At 35.5% G+C, this 17573-nt stretch overlaps 1 protein-coding gene across 2 annotated transcripts in view; it reads left to right on the forward strand.

The window, feature by feature from the left end:
• LOC145686693 (uncharacterized) overlaps window positions 1-17573 on the forward strand; it is a 51782-nt gene that overhangs the window by 11662 nt on the left and 22547 nt on the right. For both annotated transcript variants that reach the window (XM_081760241.1, XM_081760240.1), the window contains exons 3-6: window positions 2992-3177; window positions 4909-5058; window positions 8610-8789; window positions 16083-16292. In XM_081760241.1, coding sequence (XP_081616367.1) covers window positions 2992-3177; window positions 4909-5058; window positions 8610-8789; window positions 16083-16292 — 726 coding nt within the window. The remainder of the gene's footprint in view (window positions 1-2991; window positions 3178-4908; window positions 5059-8609; window positions 8790-16082; window positions 16293-17573) is intronic.

Consider the following 17573-nt stretch of genomic DNA (forward strand, 5'->3'; position numbering starts at 1 on the left):
TGTCGTTGGCCGTAGCGTGCTAGGGTCTCCTTCCTAATTTGTTCGTTTCCTCGCTGGCCTGGTATGGCTTATGTTTAGAAGTTACATTAGATATAATGGAAAATATTTTATGACATATAATAATGAAAAATGGATAGTATTTAAATGCTGAATGAGTTCATTGTTGTTTTTGCCATGAGTTTTGTACTCTCGCTTCTCCCTTAGGATACACATTTTAATGAAAATGATGAGATAAGAACCCAGTTCGAGATAAGTACTAACTTAGTGTAAAATTTTGTGTCAATAGATTCAGCTGTTCAGCTATGGTGTGATCACAAAACAAAATTACATTAATGTTTAATGTATACATTTATATTTATTTCTTCACTTTCCTGCACTATTACGAACTCTTCAATACAAGGACGCTTCACAGCTACTTTATGTTGTATAGTTTTTTTCTTTCTTCCCACTTCTTCTCTTCCCTATTTGACGAAGCATACGAATGTATTTATAGTGTACCTTTTATAAGGCGTTTGATAATACCTTCCCTATTTTCTGTATTTTCGCTTCATCTCTATACGTGTATTATAAAAGTAAAATCGATGTTATCTGTCACGTCATGACGGGAAAACAGTTGAACCGTTTGAAATTAATTTTTGAACTTTATTTTCCTTCCTTTCTTTTATCATGTCTGAATTAAGTAGGTATCCTAAAGGGAAAGAAGGTTCAAAATTTATATTAAAATAGTCATTTCACGAGCTCCTCAAGTTTGGGAAATGAAACTCGGCATATAGACTTCTAATTAAAAATAAACGGATCCCTGTCCCTGCAATTTTTCAAATTCCGCTTTTAAGGGTGGAGGAAATGGGTTATTTATGTATTTTTTTCACATTCAAATCAGCATTGTCTATTTCATCATTATGAGAAAATGGCTAAATCGTTTGAAATGGATTTTTGAACATAGCACTTGGCTCGGTTGAGTTTTTGTCATGTCACTTTTATTTAAATGTGAGTCGTAAGTGGAAGGAGGAAGATTTAAAATTTATGCCAAAAGTAGAGTATCTCGGGAGCTTCTCATGTAAGAGGAATGAAATTAGGTTATATAAACACCTTATTAAAAACAAATGGTCATGTGGCCCAGCCTTTTTCAAAATCTCACTTTCAAACTGGAGGAAAGGGAAAATTAATTTAATTTTTTGGATACAGTTGGGCTCGTCATGGAAAAAGGACTGAACCGTTTGAAATGAATTTTCGGAAAATAGCACTTGATACCAGACTTTTCTTTTTAATAATCATATTACTTTCATTAAAATTATTGATCGTACACGTCCCGTATTTTACGGAATTGTGCATTATTACGAGGTTACATTTCGACAAAATTGTTTTGGAAAGCAGAATTGTCCCGTAATTTCTGAATTTGTGTTTAACATTCTCATTGTTAAAATTAAACATGTAATTGTCAAGAAATTGATAGCCAGCGTCATACCAGTTGACTTGATTGACTGTTATGTTGCGAGAATAGTGCCACTAGCGGACGTGGTATTAACTAAGCGTGGCTTACTTGATATGACGTTGATCTGTTCTGAGAGAAATCTTTCTATTGTTATTTTATGTGCCTTCAAAATGCATAAGAAAAGGTATTTTCTCACAGAAAAGCAAAGGAGTAAATATCATTTTATTATTTGAGGGCTGTCCAGAGTGTCTCAGACGTTTTGGCCTATCGCGGCAGTGGGCGGGGGTAAAGTCGCCATCTTGGTGTCAGAACGTTGCCGCATTCAGTACGCATCCAGCTGTGGTGTTCTGAAGACTGTGACGCTCTTCTGTGATTTCTATGAAATGGGTTACAATGTGTGTTGCAATAGAAAATCCAACTTCTTGTGAGCTGCGTTCCGTGATTAGGTTTTGTTGGCAAAAAGCCACAAGCCAATTGAAATCCATAGCCAACTGTGTGAAGTACAGGGACATGGAATAATGAGTGGAGGCCGAGTGAGGCATTGGAGCATTGATTTTAAAATGGTCTTTCCAATGTTCACGATGAAGATCGCAGTAGTAGACCTAGCCTTGTGTCTGAAGAACTGTGAGGTAAATCGACGACAAACTTCGTGCAAATCGTCGTTGCCCGATGAAGACATGGCTCACTACCCAACGCTTTGATACTGACGTCGAACTGCATGCTGGTGTAAGCAGTGGTTGAAATCGCAGACGGTAGATTTCCAGAGTGACGGTATTTGAAAAACTTATCACGGTATGATAAGTGCCTTAATTTGCATGGCGATTATGTGGAAAAATAGTTTAAGAGTGTACCTTTCAAATGTATAGAATACAATTTGGTATGATCATTCTGTTACTTTTTTATTTTAACACGTCTGTTAGTTTCTGAACAGTCCTCATACTATGTAAATGAGATGGGGGTGTTCTGATTTATTTAAACCGTTTTTCTTTTCAATCTTAATTAAAATGCGTATTCTAAACGAGAAGGTGATGGTTCAAATATTTTCCAGAAATCTTGCTTCCAATATGAAGAACAGTTATTTCAGTTAATAATGTTTAATTTCGACTTCTTAAAATAAATAAATAAAAGTAATTAAATAATTAAAACCTCGGTTCCAGAATAAATCCCTGGATGACACTGTTTCAACGTCGGTATTTTTTGCACACTTTTCACTTGGTGTTGACCAACATAAGGCGTTTGGAGAGATGCTTGCGTGAAGTATAGATAGAAAGTCAATATATTGGCGTTGAAGTTCTTTGACCATACATACCCAACTAAAAACCGTCTGCCCAACCACAATTCATCGTGGGGTGAACAAAAGGAGTACGATCTTAGGGAGTTAAAATGGAAGTTACAGATGTATTTATATTTAGCATTGAGTATGATATGATGAGTTGCAAACGTGAAATCAAAGGCCGTTCCAAGTTCAACCAGTACTGCAGATCTTTTTTCTTCATTCGTCAGAGATGGGGAGAACGGCCTGTAAAGGTAGAATATTAATTTAAAAGCATCTTTTTCAGGATCTTACTCAGGAGGTGTACTCTTTGAGACTAAAATTAAATGCAAAAATTGCGACGGAGGAACACCAAAAGGCTGAGATTGAGACCTTGCAGGATGACTTAGCTAAACAACAAGAAGAAGTGAAGAAAGTTATTAGTAGAATGGAATCGCAGTTTATTGAAAAGGAAAAACACTTAAAACAACAGGTACTTGTTTTGTACTGTTCTTTCTCTGTAAAACATTTTCACACCTTATTTTAATGTACCTAAGCTAAATTATATTAGCTCTTGAAGCGTGTGTGAGTTGTATTTTGTATCCTACTATGATTTCCCGAGTAGTTACTAATTTTAACTCACTTTTAATACTAATTCTATTACCTTTAACTTAACTATTTTTAAAGTTAAAATCTTCAGTTTAACACTTTCGATCCTAAGCCTAAGTCAAACTCGGGTTGTATGTTTATTCTGAAACGCTGGGGCCCGAGTCTAACTCTTTTTACATAATAGCCCCTATGTAAATTATTATGGGTTGCGGTCGGTTGTCGGCTGTGTTAAATACTTACTGAGACTCAGTCCTTGAAGAAATACTGTTCACCTGACATCCAGCAAAGAGTACATTAGCTTTTGCAGGTTGATTGTTGTGATCAACTTTCTGCGTTTGACTGCACCACGTTCGATAAAATAGTGGAATATTTTGTTTTGAAAACTATTTCATTTTTATAGAAGTTGTCTTGTTTGAAGCAAGTAAAATGAATGTAGAAAAAATATCAAAGATTTTAGAAGAGTGCAGTTTAGATTCGAGTTCGGAAGGTGAAACTGATGATTCAGATTTGGGAAAGCAGGTGAGTACATGAGAACACCCATATAAAAATATTTGTACAAGACGCATCCAGAAACTAACTTTTCCACGCATCCCATAGCTAGGAAACCTATGTGGCGTGAAGCGACTGCGTGCACGTGAGAGAGTAAGGTCCTAGCATGGCGCATGATCCAGCAAAACTTCCCTAGTGCTCTGAGTAGCGTCGTGGCAGTGGTTGAAGATGGACGTTCCTATTCCAGCTCCCACCGCGTGGGAAGTGCGAGCAGTGATAAAGTTTGAGCTTTTTGAAGTGCTTTCTCTTTATTTGTCTGGTAGAAATAAGGTAGTCCTTGACCGTAAGGTCGCGGACAGGATCTCTACAGAGCTCCGAAGCAGGCTAAGCAAAGTGACAAAGGAAACCCCAATGCTCCGAAGCAAGCAGTAAGGGGTTTAGAGGTCACAGAGCCCCGAAGCAGGCTAAGCAACTGAGGTAAGATTCCCAACAGAGCCCCGTAGTAGGCTAAGCCAGGAGGAAAGGAATAGCCAAGAGTCCCGAAGCAGGCTAGAGGCTTTGGGGTTAGGTTCTCCTGATGCTCCGAAACAAGCAGTGGGAGTGACACCAGAGAACTGGTACTGGTCCGCTGGTTACTGTCGAATTTAAAGGCCTCCATAGTGTCGGTGGTGCTGCTGCTGTCCTTTCGTCAAGTACTTCGTAGGAGGTGCCAGTGGTCCGTGTCGTCTGCTGCTCGTAGTAATCCCGCGTAATAAGTAGTAAATCCCTATGGTGATGTTTATAAACAAAAGCACACGGTATTGTTTGTATACATAAGCACGCAGTACATTACAATATTAATTTACTAACTCGAGTTCTTAGGCTTGAGAGAGACAGAACATAATCAACATTATGAGACTGCTATATCATCATATAAGACCCAACGTTTTAATTCATCTTAGAAACAACCAACTCACTAACTAGTGGGAGCTCCTCTAGTTTCGTCATATATCAATCCATTTGGCTTTTCTAATCCTCTCTACTAGGTACAATAATATCTAATTCTCAACATAGGTAACCTGTAATCTGGACGTTATTTCTTGAGACACATGTAATGTATGTAACTTTAGAATATTTTCTTTTCTAGATTGAGTATTTGGAAAGAACTCTAGAAAGCCAATCATTGGAGTACAAATCAGAGCTTGATAGAGTGCGGAATGAGCTTAATAAATCCACGGCTAGACAGAAAGAGTTCGAAAGTTATAACAACTTGAAAGAGGAGCTTGATATGGCTAAGGTAAGAGTTTCTGGTATTTCTTGCTGGAAGATAATCTAATTGCCAACACTACATGAGTGGAAGCATGTTTTGTGATCAATGGGCTAACATCTAGGGTCAAAGTTTCAAATTGAGATAGTCGTAGATTCGAATAGCCTAAACTCAATAGCGTAAAGCAATTGATTATAGTAAATTAAAGTTCTGCAAATATTTAATTGGTCGACTGGAAGAAGTCAAGCTATGCAGTGGTTTAAATAAAATTGGATTTTCTTTGCTCAATAAAAACGTTTAAAGTATTTCTATGACAGTTAATAATAGAATAAAAGGTACGGGCCATCGCGCTAAACTATCGCTCCAGTTTCTTAAAGTAAATCATGCCATAGTTATTACCGAAACATGTATTTGTAAAATACGAACAAAATTTGAAGACATTTTTAAGAAAACTTAGCCCTAGCAAAACTCACCTCCAGAAGTACCCCTTGTGGATTTTTTCAGGACAAATGAATTATGCCGTATTATTAAGTTGTCAATTCTAAACATTTATTTATGAAATATAAACAAAATTACCTTCTGCTTCCGGGTCATTTTTGAGAAAATCGTCCGAAAATGCTCAACCCCAAAAGTACACTGCTTCTTCTGGATTTTTCCCAGAGAAATCTTATTAACAACCCTATCACATTATAGAGTTGTTTTTGAGAATATCGCAATTTTTGTTTTGTGTTCATTTAAGATGATATACTAAACAAAATCACATATAATATCTGTTCATTGGAAAATAGTGAATATCAATTATTTTACAATGTTTAGACTCCTAACTAACACATAGTTGTTGTATTTGTTTATTTATTTGTATTTATTTATTTTCGTTTATCAGAAAATTGACTTGAATTCATCGAGCTTAAACTTTCTCAGAAAAATTCTAGGACTGATATCCTCAAACTGATATTCAGGGTGTCTATCGGTCACGAATGTCACGAAAAAGTCACGAAATCAGAAAACGGTCATGAAAATCACAAAAAAAAGTCAGGAAATTTAGCTTTTGGGTCACGATTTTTTTTTCTTTAACTGTATAAATGTAAGTACAGATTGGAAAATTTTGTTCTATAAAACGTCAAAATTCACCACCTAAAATGTCTATGGTCGGTTTTAGACGCTACCAAATCGCAAGCAAAGTACGTTTCTATTGCATGGATGAAAATTCGGCGTAATTCGCACCCAAATTCCCTCTTGAAAATGTTAGGAAATTTTATGATTTGGTAAAGAAAAGGTCACGCCAAAGTCACGAAATTTCATTTTGGAATTTTAGTAGACGCCCTGATATTGGATCAAGCGAATTGGGTGCTTTTGAATTATCTGATACGTATTGTCAATACATATCCTTGGAAGTGGTTTCATGCAAATCCAACAGGTGGTAGCACTGTGCCCAGCAACACACTGTTGGATTTGTTTGCTCATTTAAGTGATATGGAAAATGAAATCTTTGAGTTTTACGTCCCACGGTTATGCCGGTTAGGCTAAAGGAGACGGTGATGATGAATAATGAATGAAATGGTGGAATGAAGAAAGTGGGAGGAAACGGGAGAACCCCTAGAAAACCCACGCACACGGTGTTTGTCCACCACCAAGTTCACTTGGCGGGGGCTGGGATCGAACCCGGGACCCCAAGCACCAGAGGTGAACGCTCTGCCACTGAGCCACCGCGGCCCCTTAAGTGATATGGAGTTACAGGAATGTTCATATTAAGCTCTCTGTTAACATAGGGACAACACCTGCGGAACATGGAGAACATGATACAGCAAACCTTTAGTGATTTGACATTATAGGAAGGGGATGTGTGTAGATGACATAAAAATTTCGGGAGAGCATGGAGGGTGGAAGACTATTTGCAATCAGGGTAGTCTTAACAGTACATACACCTGAAACGGGTACTTCCGGTTCACGTGGAATGTTGAAATTTGGCATGATTATAGTTTTCTGGGACTAACCCACAGGAAAATTCCCAAAACTGAATATTTTTAACTTTTAGGGTGTCTAAACGGGGATGAAGAAATTTCTCATGTTGTTTAAATGGGTCTTTTTTGGGTCTATAATATCATGTTTTAGGTACTTGGAATTGCAATAAAAACTTGAAATTCGGTATGCTTGTACGTTTTCGTTAGCGTTACACAAGTAAATCACCAAAAATGAAAATTTTCAACTTTAGAATGGTTTTGTGCGGAACTGAAAAGCCTTTCCCATGTTATTTATGTGGGACATCTCCATCCGAAAATGTTTAGGCGCTCCCGGCAGGGTTAGAATGATGAAATTTGGCATGATTGTAGCCTTCCGGGACTAACCCACAATAAAATTGCCAAAACTGAATATTTTTAGTTTTTAAGGAGTCTAAAGGGAGCTGAAGAAATTCCCATGTTATTTAAATAGGCGTTTTCTTGCGATACAAAATCTTATCTTTTAGATAGTTGAAATGCGATAAGAAACTTGAATTGTGAGTTTAAGAGGTGCGAGGCCGTAGGCCGAGTAAATGCGAGGGTCTGGGGGCGAATCCCCCAGCTGGCCATATTAAGGAAATCTTAAAGAGTAAATGCATGAAATTCACTGTTGATGGAAAGGCTGAACATATGTAAGAGACGCAAGGCCGTAGTCCGAGCAAACTCTGGGGTCTGGGGCGAAGCTCCCAGCTAGGCAAAGCTAGTAAATAAATAAAACGGATCTGTTGAAGGCGAGGTATGGTGCGTCATGAATTTCTGCCTTCAGGATAGATAATGAACCTCGACTTTTACATTCAGGTATAAAACATACGCATCAGGTATTTCAGTTCCGCCAACCAGATTCGTGGGCATGTGAATAATGTTTCCTCTTGCACAGTAATGAAGGCTCAATACTATTGTAGCCAGCTCTCGCCAAGTGGGCTTTGTGATGGACAAACGCCATGTTCGTTGGTTTTCTCGAGGTTCCCTCAATTCCTTTCACTTTCTTCAATTTACTTTAGCATTCATCTCATTATCACCGCCTTCCTTGGTCTCGAGTTTTAACGTAGAACGTTAAAAAAAAAAAAAGTTGATTCACACAGGAATATCTGGTCAAACCCGTACCCTGTTCCTCTACGTCCTCCGTACAGGCCTGATTTATGATTATGCGATTGTTTTTTCACTTTCTTATGTGAACATTTTCGTTGAAAAAGAACGAGCGAGAAAGAAATGTTTCAGAAATAGGCTGTTACGTTATGTTGATTACAATATCAGAAAAGGCTTTTCTATATGCTTCTGAAACTTCCAAAAACTCTGTGTAGGCTGTGTATAGATTACAGAGGAAATCACCTTCAAAGATACCAAGAAGCATTAGTTAGTAAATTTAGAATGTTATTTTTTACGTCCAGTCCTGGAACATTTCTTACAACGGTTATATATCAATATTAAATTGCAATATTGAGACGAACTCAATGAATTTAATTCTTTTTATTTACTTTTTTTCCTCTTCAGTAAATTAATTGTTTAATATGTTTAAAATATATTTGTTCATTTTCTTTTACAATGATGACTAAATTATACTAAATACATATCGTTACTTAACAGCTTGAAAATGAGAATTTGGTCCAAGAATTGAAGGATGGGCAAATGAAAATGATGGAAGTTTCAGAAGAAAATGTTGCGTTCAGAAATGAGGTACAGGCCCTTAAGGAACAACTAGAGGAATTACAGAACATTTTACAAGTGAAAGAAAGTGAAAGTTCTTCATGCTCACAATCTCTTGAGGTAAGTGCCTTTATTTTACGTTTATTTTGCGCGGGTTATATGTAGAACGTTTCTGTTCTAATCTTTTTAAAAATCTAATACAATCAAACACTGTTTAATGGAACCTATATTCAGCTCAAATCCGCCTTCAGTAACAATTTGACAGTTCCGTGAACTTTGAAATAGAGTAGTATTACTTGCCTTACCTTGTGTAGAACCTCGTGTACAATGAATACAGCTAGTGATACCGTACAATTTCATTAAAGTCCCATTGTATACAAATATTGTACAGAAATTTGGACTTTATTCGCATTTAAATACAGGGTTTTCACTCAATTGTTGCTTGAAATCCCCGTACAATTTTGCAACTCGAACTTGATTTCTCTGAAATTAAGTTTTATTTTTTATTTATTTATTTATTTATTTATTTATTTATTTATTTATTTATTTATTTATTATTATTATTATTATTATTATTATTATTATTATTATTATTATTATTATTATTATTATTATTATTATTATTATTATTATTGTATCATTTCCCATCGATATTGTGGTGGGTACTATGTATTTGAACATGCTGATACAACGGCTTTTCTCGACACTCAATGAAGACAGTATTAACTTAATCTTTCGATAGGATGATACGTCATTGTATTTCCATAGCGACATACGGGGCTGCTCTTCGATAGACTATCTTAATTTTTAATGTTAGGTTGGCCGTGCAGCTATACAGATCAGGAACTGGTGCGTTGGCCATCTGTCCCCAAAAAACATCCTTTGCAATTTCTTTTTGTAGGGTATCAGTAAAGGTGTTTTTTACCATATACTTCGACACTGGTGTGGATCATTTCAGCTTTCGCAGCAACTGATCGAAACATTCTAAGGAGACATGGTTGTAATGATTACTGTGGTAGCAAAGAAACCAACATGATAACTAGGTTCTGGAATCGAACTTGGAATCCGTTTAGCACCTGTGCATACGCACACAATATGCGCAGAGGAAAAATCCTGAATTAAATACACACATGGTCCAATTTATTTATATTATGCATGTTCTTAGCTTTCTACATACTTACACAAACAGTTTAAAAGAAAAAGCACAGTTCTCACACGCGGGTCTAGACGTTACGCAGTCATCTTTCTGAATAGTCTGTCACTCTTCCTACTTCTCTGACGAAGCGCGGCCCATAGGTCTAGAACCCAGGTGCAAAATGAAGTCTCCAACCCCTCATAACATACGAATTTTTATTCGTTTCGTCTGCACATGTACTCTCATAGGCTGGAGCTTTATCATGACGTATTAGCAGAGTCTGTGGAAGCACGGTATCAGCTCTTTTCCCACTGGTAAGGATTAAACGTGAACAAAGAGTGCATTCTGACGTAAAATAAAAGAAAATGCAGAAATGAAATGAAATACACTTCTTTAAGTTCAATGCATAAAATAAAATGAATCCTCAAAATTAGTTCATAATAAAGATCACTATATGGTGGCGACAAACTTGAAAAACTAGGAAAAGTCAGGGAATTTGAGAAGGTCTGGGAAAGTCAGGGAATTTCGAAGAATGAAATTATAACCGATTCTTGGCCCTAATTTACTTTTTACCACAAATATACAAGACATTTTAGTGAACACTTAACTAATATAATTTTTCTATGCTTCAAAAGACTAAAAATACAAGAACATTAAAAAGAGTGAATTTTCTTTTTACTAACTGCATCAATACCGTGTTGTATTTGTTTACGATACAAGTGTTTTGCCGACTTACTGTCGCCAGTCGGACTGAAAAAAAAAACAATAATGCTTTTGATAATGTGAAGCGCATGTCTGAGAAAACCAGATAATCAATCACTTCTTCAGAATTACCGAAGTGTTTTATTTACGAACATATTGACCTACAATAATTTTACTCCATCTTAAATTAAAGGTAGTTGGAAATGTTGTTTTCGGACTGTTTCGTATTCTCCCAAGAAAGACTTAATTATTATCTATACTGACGTTACCAGAACTGTGTAAGTTAACCCAGTGCAATCATTCTATGAACATACGTGAATGTTCGTCTACTTTTATTCATAAAATTGTCTGGCAATCCCTTGAACGATCCGGGAAATTTTCCTTGTGGTAAGTCAAGCTAAACCCAACACGGTGAACGCCTCTAGTTTTTAAATTAGTATATACTTATATTCGGTAAAAATAACTCGTTATAGTTACTACTCGCGCTCCTAATTACGTAGTTTTCTATATTTTAATACCATATATTATTATAACAGTGAGTTTGCATTGAATATTCGATTCTAAAGTAAGAAAACACTAAAGCAGTGGATTGAAGATTTTTAATAAAAATGTGAAGTCGCTGCAGACATTTTCTCTTGACCGTCGTAATCAGTGAAAGTTATGTATAAAGTACCAACTACTGTTACATCACAATCTCTACACGGAGCAATCAGCAGCATTTCTTATGGTGAAATATCTTTGTCGGAGTCATAGAATATAGAAGTCTTACTTGTTTTTCCTCCGCTTTCCTCCAAAGGGATCAATACAATGTTATGTTTGTTCAATAGTGAAGTGCGATAAAGCTATATATTAATAAGGGCATAATAATTGTTTTCATATCGATCGTCAGTGCATATATCGTATATGGAATATCTTTTTGTGGAAACTATCCTATTCAGGTAGTATTTCTCTTATCGTTTCTGTGGATATTGTCATTCAACGGTTTATCGCGTACTAGCTATGATATGATATGAACTATTTTATGGAGAGTAGTTGAGCTTATTCTCTACACTCTTCGATGTTGCTTACATAATTCTCTTGAATGCGTCATAGAATCAAAAATATTTTTAAACAACTAACACTTTTTGACCAGAGTAGTACACTTATTTATTAAAACTAAAATAAAATGTGGGAGGGGTTAGGTCGTTCAGTGGGGGGGTCCCTGATTCGATCCTCGGCCAAGTCAGTTTGGGTTGAACAGCATCGTGTCCGTAGGTTTTCTGGGGTACTCTCGTTTCGTTTCCTTCGACATTTTCATTCCACCATTATTTACTTGCCTTAATCATCGTCTCCCTTAGTAGAAAGAACATAATCGTGGGACGTTATACTGAAAGATTTCATTTCATAAAATAAAAATATATTGGCTCTGGTCAGAAAGTGTTGGTTATTTATGTATCAACCTGGGTTGCTACTTTTCTAAAATTGAATTTGAAATATAGTTTTATCTAACATAGAGCATTTTGAGTAATCTTAGATTGGTAACATTAGCTCAAAGTACATCTTGAAGTACCTCTATTGTTAATGTTGAGAATATGCGCCTGTACGTGCTATGAAGTACTATAGGAATTTTCACCACTGTTTTGAGACGGCAAATGTATTTAACATGTATTTTGTTTTATAATTATTGTGTATATATGTGTGTGTTTGTGTAGCAGATATATGTTATGTTATTTTAAAGGAAATGACATTTTTTCAGGCTAAAAGAGGAAAAGTTAACCTTAACGTAGTTTATGATATCGTCTAAAACTCAGGAAGTCTACTAGTTGAGTGCATTTACCTTTAATGTACACACATTTAGTTTAGCTGATGAACTTTGCGAATGCGTGGTTTTTAAGTCTCTTTCACTTTTGGTGACTCGGTTTTACTGCCTAATTTTGACTATCACTGACTCTTTTACTAACTACTACTGAGTCCCACTGATTACGAAGTAAACTTAAGCATTTATACAGCAAAAAGTGCTCGCATTGCAGTTTATGGCTTTTAAAATTTGGGACAAAATCATTATACGTGCGTATGATTTTTTTTTTTTTTAAAGAAACTAATTCTTTTTTTAGGTTGAGCATCATGTCATCACTCACAATTTTGCATAACTTACATATGCTGTCCGATGAAATGTGTGCTTGTTTACATCAATATATACAGTTACAAAATGCTTACATTGACAGAAGTCGTCTCAATTTAACTTTCATCATCAAGTACATTTACAGACTGTTTTTGTGCAACCGAATATCAACAGAAATGAAGATTGATAATTTTCCAGAGTTGAGAATTTAACATTAATTATTCTTAATAGAAGGAGATGAAATTATTAATACTTTTGGACATATGTAATAAGTTCTAGAATCGTAAAAATATTCTATTTATGAACCACAGAGAGTGTTTTAATTGTTTGTTGCTTTAATAGCGAAGGTCCTCGAACAGACAGTACGCTGAGGTCTATAATCGTGTATGTTGCTTGAAGATTACTCAGTATTTACATCCATTGTGTTTTGCAGCTACATTATTCGTGTTTCATATTGACATTTACTCGTATTTAATCCTTCACAGCAACAGGTAGGCACAGAACAATTTCTGCCACGGGTAGAGACCTGGCTGCATCCCTCGCAGAGAGTTAGATTTTATTAACATTTAAAATGAAAATTCTAAGATAATTTTGGATATGGTTGAGTGCTTGTTATTTAATTGCTAACTTCAAACTTAGAAACTTATATGTGTTTTCCACTAATGATGTGTAACAAACTTACGTTTTGTAGTTGTTCGCATTATATTTTGCTTTCCCTTGCGCAGTGAGATATAATATTGGTAAATCATTGTAGTTGGATCAACGATCCAATGCTTAATTCATATTCGATGCACGGATAATTCCAGCCTTTTTCAATTTTCCAGCTAATTTTCGTTCCCATTAGTTGTGATTTTATCGACGTTTCGTGTCCTGCATTAAGTGAAAGTAGTTAATCACGCAAATCAAAGGATTTTGGAATACGGTTACTCGTATTTTAGCTTCGGTGTTTTCATTATAATTTATTTTAATTCGCAAAGAGGTTTATTTCGGAAGTGCTTATGATTTTCCGAAACTAGCTCTTGAAGTTGCACATCAGCGTACACATTGGGTCAATACTCAGTGGGTAGCCGGACTAATATCATCGGACTCTTGTTCTTTAACTATGGGGTACGTCTATAGATATCAAAGTGTACATTGTGCTTTAATGTAATATATATTGCCATTTTTTCCATTAACACCTACCAGCTTTTCAACATGGTGATATACTACAAAAACTACTATGCGAAAAACAAACCAACTTGTGCTAGTTACCACTAAAGAGCACAAATGCAACTAATTTACTGCATTGGAGCCCCGAAGAGGCATCACGTTATTATACGATGTTAATTAATCACTATAACCTCACAGATATTCCCCATGTCCTCAATATGTTCCTTTCCGCCGTAACATCCGCCATGGCAAAATACATCCATGTTTACTATTATCAATAATAATAATAAAAAAAACACTAATTTCCGTCCTTTTTTCTTGTATCATACGCTTTTTCTTTCGTGTGTGACGAAACTTTCTTCATGTGACTAACGTTACAGATTAAATTTTCAGGGAAATCTGTAATTTCATAATAAAATACGTTGTATTTGTTTTTATGTTATTCATTGTTATAGTTGATTAGGGGAAAATATATTACTTATGTACTATCGTTGTCATGTTTCCTTGGTCTTGTTTTCCGTGAACATAGGAAAACTTTTTTTTTTAGTCCGAAAACCGAGAAAAGTCAGGGAATTCTTTCCTTTTTTTTTCCGTTTTTGATCTGGGAGAGCATGATAGTAACTTAAATGAAGGCACCTTGTTTTCCCTTTTAAGCGTGGGTCACGTATTTAACATTTGTAGTGTGTATAGTGAACACTTGTAGTGCGTAAGAAGAAACTTGATGCCTTCAGGAAGACATGAATCAACAACACCCAATCTTTGTAAAATTGTATTGAATTTGAAACAAATGTGCAACTAGGCAGAAGATCGACTTACCGTGCCGGAAACCAATATGCTAGGCATACCAACATAGTAGTCTAGCCACACATGTTCTCTCGAAGGCAGAGTAAACTTTATTCTATATATTTGGGTCTTGCAACTTGTAAATTGTCTAAACCGTGAGATTTTCTAGTTTTTCGCTGTTATAAGACTTTAATTCTTAAGATCACTCCAATGAAAGGAAAAACAAGAAAGAAAAACGTTTACATTTCCGTAATTCTAATTCAGTAAGAATGTGTGCGTCATAAACTATGTTGACAGACTTTGCAAAACCACGCTCAGTAATTCTATCAATCTACTTACTACATTCTATCATTCTATAATTCCTGAATTTTTATAGTTCCAAGCTTTCGACCACAAGCCAGCAGCTGATACACAATACATTCATTACAAATCTGCACATTCACCAGACTCCAAAGCAAACAGTTGGAAGAATTTCTTTGTACGTACCATACGTCTTACTTCCTTAAAAACAGATTTACAGACAGAAATTGAATACCTGATGAAACTGGGTAGTTTGAGTGGGTACCCAGCTTCATTATTAAATAAATAGTACAATCAGGTTAAGAGGAATTTAAGTTCCGATAAACCTGAAACCGACATAAAGGATATATATATATATATATAAATGGATTGGATCACCTATTTTTTCCTGATTGACAACTGCATTAAATAGAATTATGTACAATAGGTTTTCGTACAGCCTTAAAACTTCCCAAAACTTTAGAAAAGAACATCACACAATTTAAGAGTTATTACACGAATCACAATAAAAAATCGGGTATTTACGAAATAAAATACAGTTGGCAAGAGAAGAGAAATTTAAAAATACGATTAAAAGAACATATAAAAATTCAAAAGCGGAAAATCTGGTGTCACGTTTATCAAAACATTTAAAAGAAACGCAACACAGCGTAGAAGATTCAGCATTTTATTTGGAACTAGAAATGAAGTAGAGAGACTATTTTTTGAAAATTTACTTGTTCATCAAAATAATAATAATAATAATAATAATAATAATAATAATAATAATAATAATAATAATAATAATAAATAAAAATAAATAAATAAATCTTGATAAGGGATGGTTGAATGACAAATGGGAGACGGTAATTACAAAATTTTTACAGCATTGCCATGATAATAAACATGAATTGGCAACCTTCCAACAAGGAACAAAAAAGGTGCGCAAACTGACTTCGCCATATTTTTGTTCGCTTCACCTCGTTTGGAGATCGTTGACACACTAGACAACGTGTTTTTTGTACAGCACAGCTCTTCGCTTGGTAAGTCCGTTCCATTTTTATTCCTTGATATTTCTGTTCTTCTTCTTCCTGTTTTTAACCTGCGTGACCAAGACTCCAGGGAAAAGTCGAAATTGGTTCAGATTTTTTTGGGTAGATATCTAAGTAATAATTTATTAAATTTCTTCCACCGCTACTTATTGAAGAGTTTGATTTGTTTCTTTAAATTTTATAATTCATTTTTTATTATCTTTGAACTGCAGAGTGCTCAGGAAGAGATTGTTGTTCTCCGTGCTGAGTTGGAAAACTTGAAAACGACAGGGGCTGATGAACACAGGAAGGGGAATTCCCTCTTTGCTGAAGTGGAAGACAAGAGACAACAGTTACAGAAAACTGTGGACAAGCTCAAAGCAAAATATGCCGAACTTCAAAGACAATACAACGCCAAATGCTCTGAAGTGGCAAGATTAAAGGTAAATGCAATTTTAAGAAGTATTACTTAATATTATAATTGATTGTAGATGAGTGGGAGACAGAACATGTTGGACAAGTGTTTTTTTTTTTTACTTTATGAATCATGTTAATGCTAAGGAGAAATGATAGAAAAAGTTCTAATACTTGTCATAGTGAATTATTCAAAACGTGCTCTTATTCAAAAACATAACTTTGACGTCTAAAATTTGAACCTTGTTTAGGTTGGCGTCTAGCGTAAACGCAGAATGACAAGTGTCTACTGATATTCACTGAGGTGCTATGATGCCCTCTGTGCTTTCTGTACATACTGGAGATAGCAGTTTTTCATTCAGGGCTCAAAATTTCAGACACTCTATTTTCTACGAGATTTGAGATAGGTCAATCTCATAACCTCTTACGCTATTGGGTTCGAGCTCGCTATCGGCTCGGAATTACTATTCTTAATGGGGCTCACATGTAGGCTCGCGCGGGCTTAGGCTCTGGATCACTATCCATTTAGAGAGCTATTATTCTCTGCTACTCGTGCTTCGTTATTGAGCTTGATGCGGACTTGGGAGTTTAGCATCTCTGGTACATACAGCACCATTTTGGAAACACGTGAAGAAAGAAAGAAGATTATGGGAAACAAATTCGTGTACGTGATATGTACCATGAAATATCTGGACTGGAAAACTCGAGAAGGCTGCCTACAAGTATTTTCCTCCTCCACTATAATATGATTTTACTTAGTTATTATATCAGAAGGTTACCATGTAATATTCGTGTCTTCGGTTCTATCCTTACCAGTGGTAATCATAAGGAATTTTCTAGTTCTTTCGCAGTCACAGCAAGGGAACAAACGTTAACTGTAATTAAAGGCAGAGATATAAAAGAAATCTAACAAACAAGGGCTCAAAAGTGAAACTTAAGCTACATTTCCACTCCTTTTTTATCCTTAGGATATGGGAATGAATTATGTAAATTTAAAGCTTAATTAATGGGTAGGAATTTTAATTAATGAGTTATTATCTCTTTGTCTATTGTAGGCTTTCACTTTTGAATATTTTTGTGGAAGATTCATTTCACAAATTAAGATCAGAGACTTTCGCTTGCTCCGTAGTCAAAAGAATTTAATATTTAACTATTAGATGTGCACAGATGTGCAATTATGGGAGTAGGGACAATTTATGCAAAACAGTGAGTGTAGTGGAAAGTCAGGAAAATGTCTTAGGTTGAACATTATTTAAGAAACTGCTAATGTATTAAAGGCCATAATTTTTAATAGTCAGAGAATCAGGTAA

Source organism: Thermobia domestica, chromosome 5 (genome assembly GCF_964235325.1).
Source record: "Thermobia domestica chromosome 5, izTheDome1.hap1.1, whole genome shotgun sequence".
NCBI classification, from domain to species: Eukaryota; Metazoa; Arthropoda; class Insecta; order Zygentoma; family Lepismatidae; genus Thermobia; species Thermobia domestica.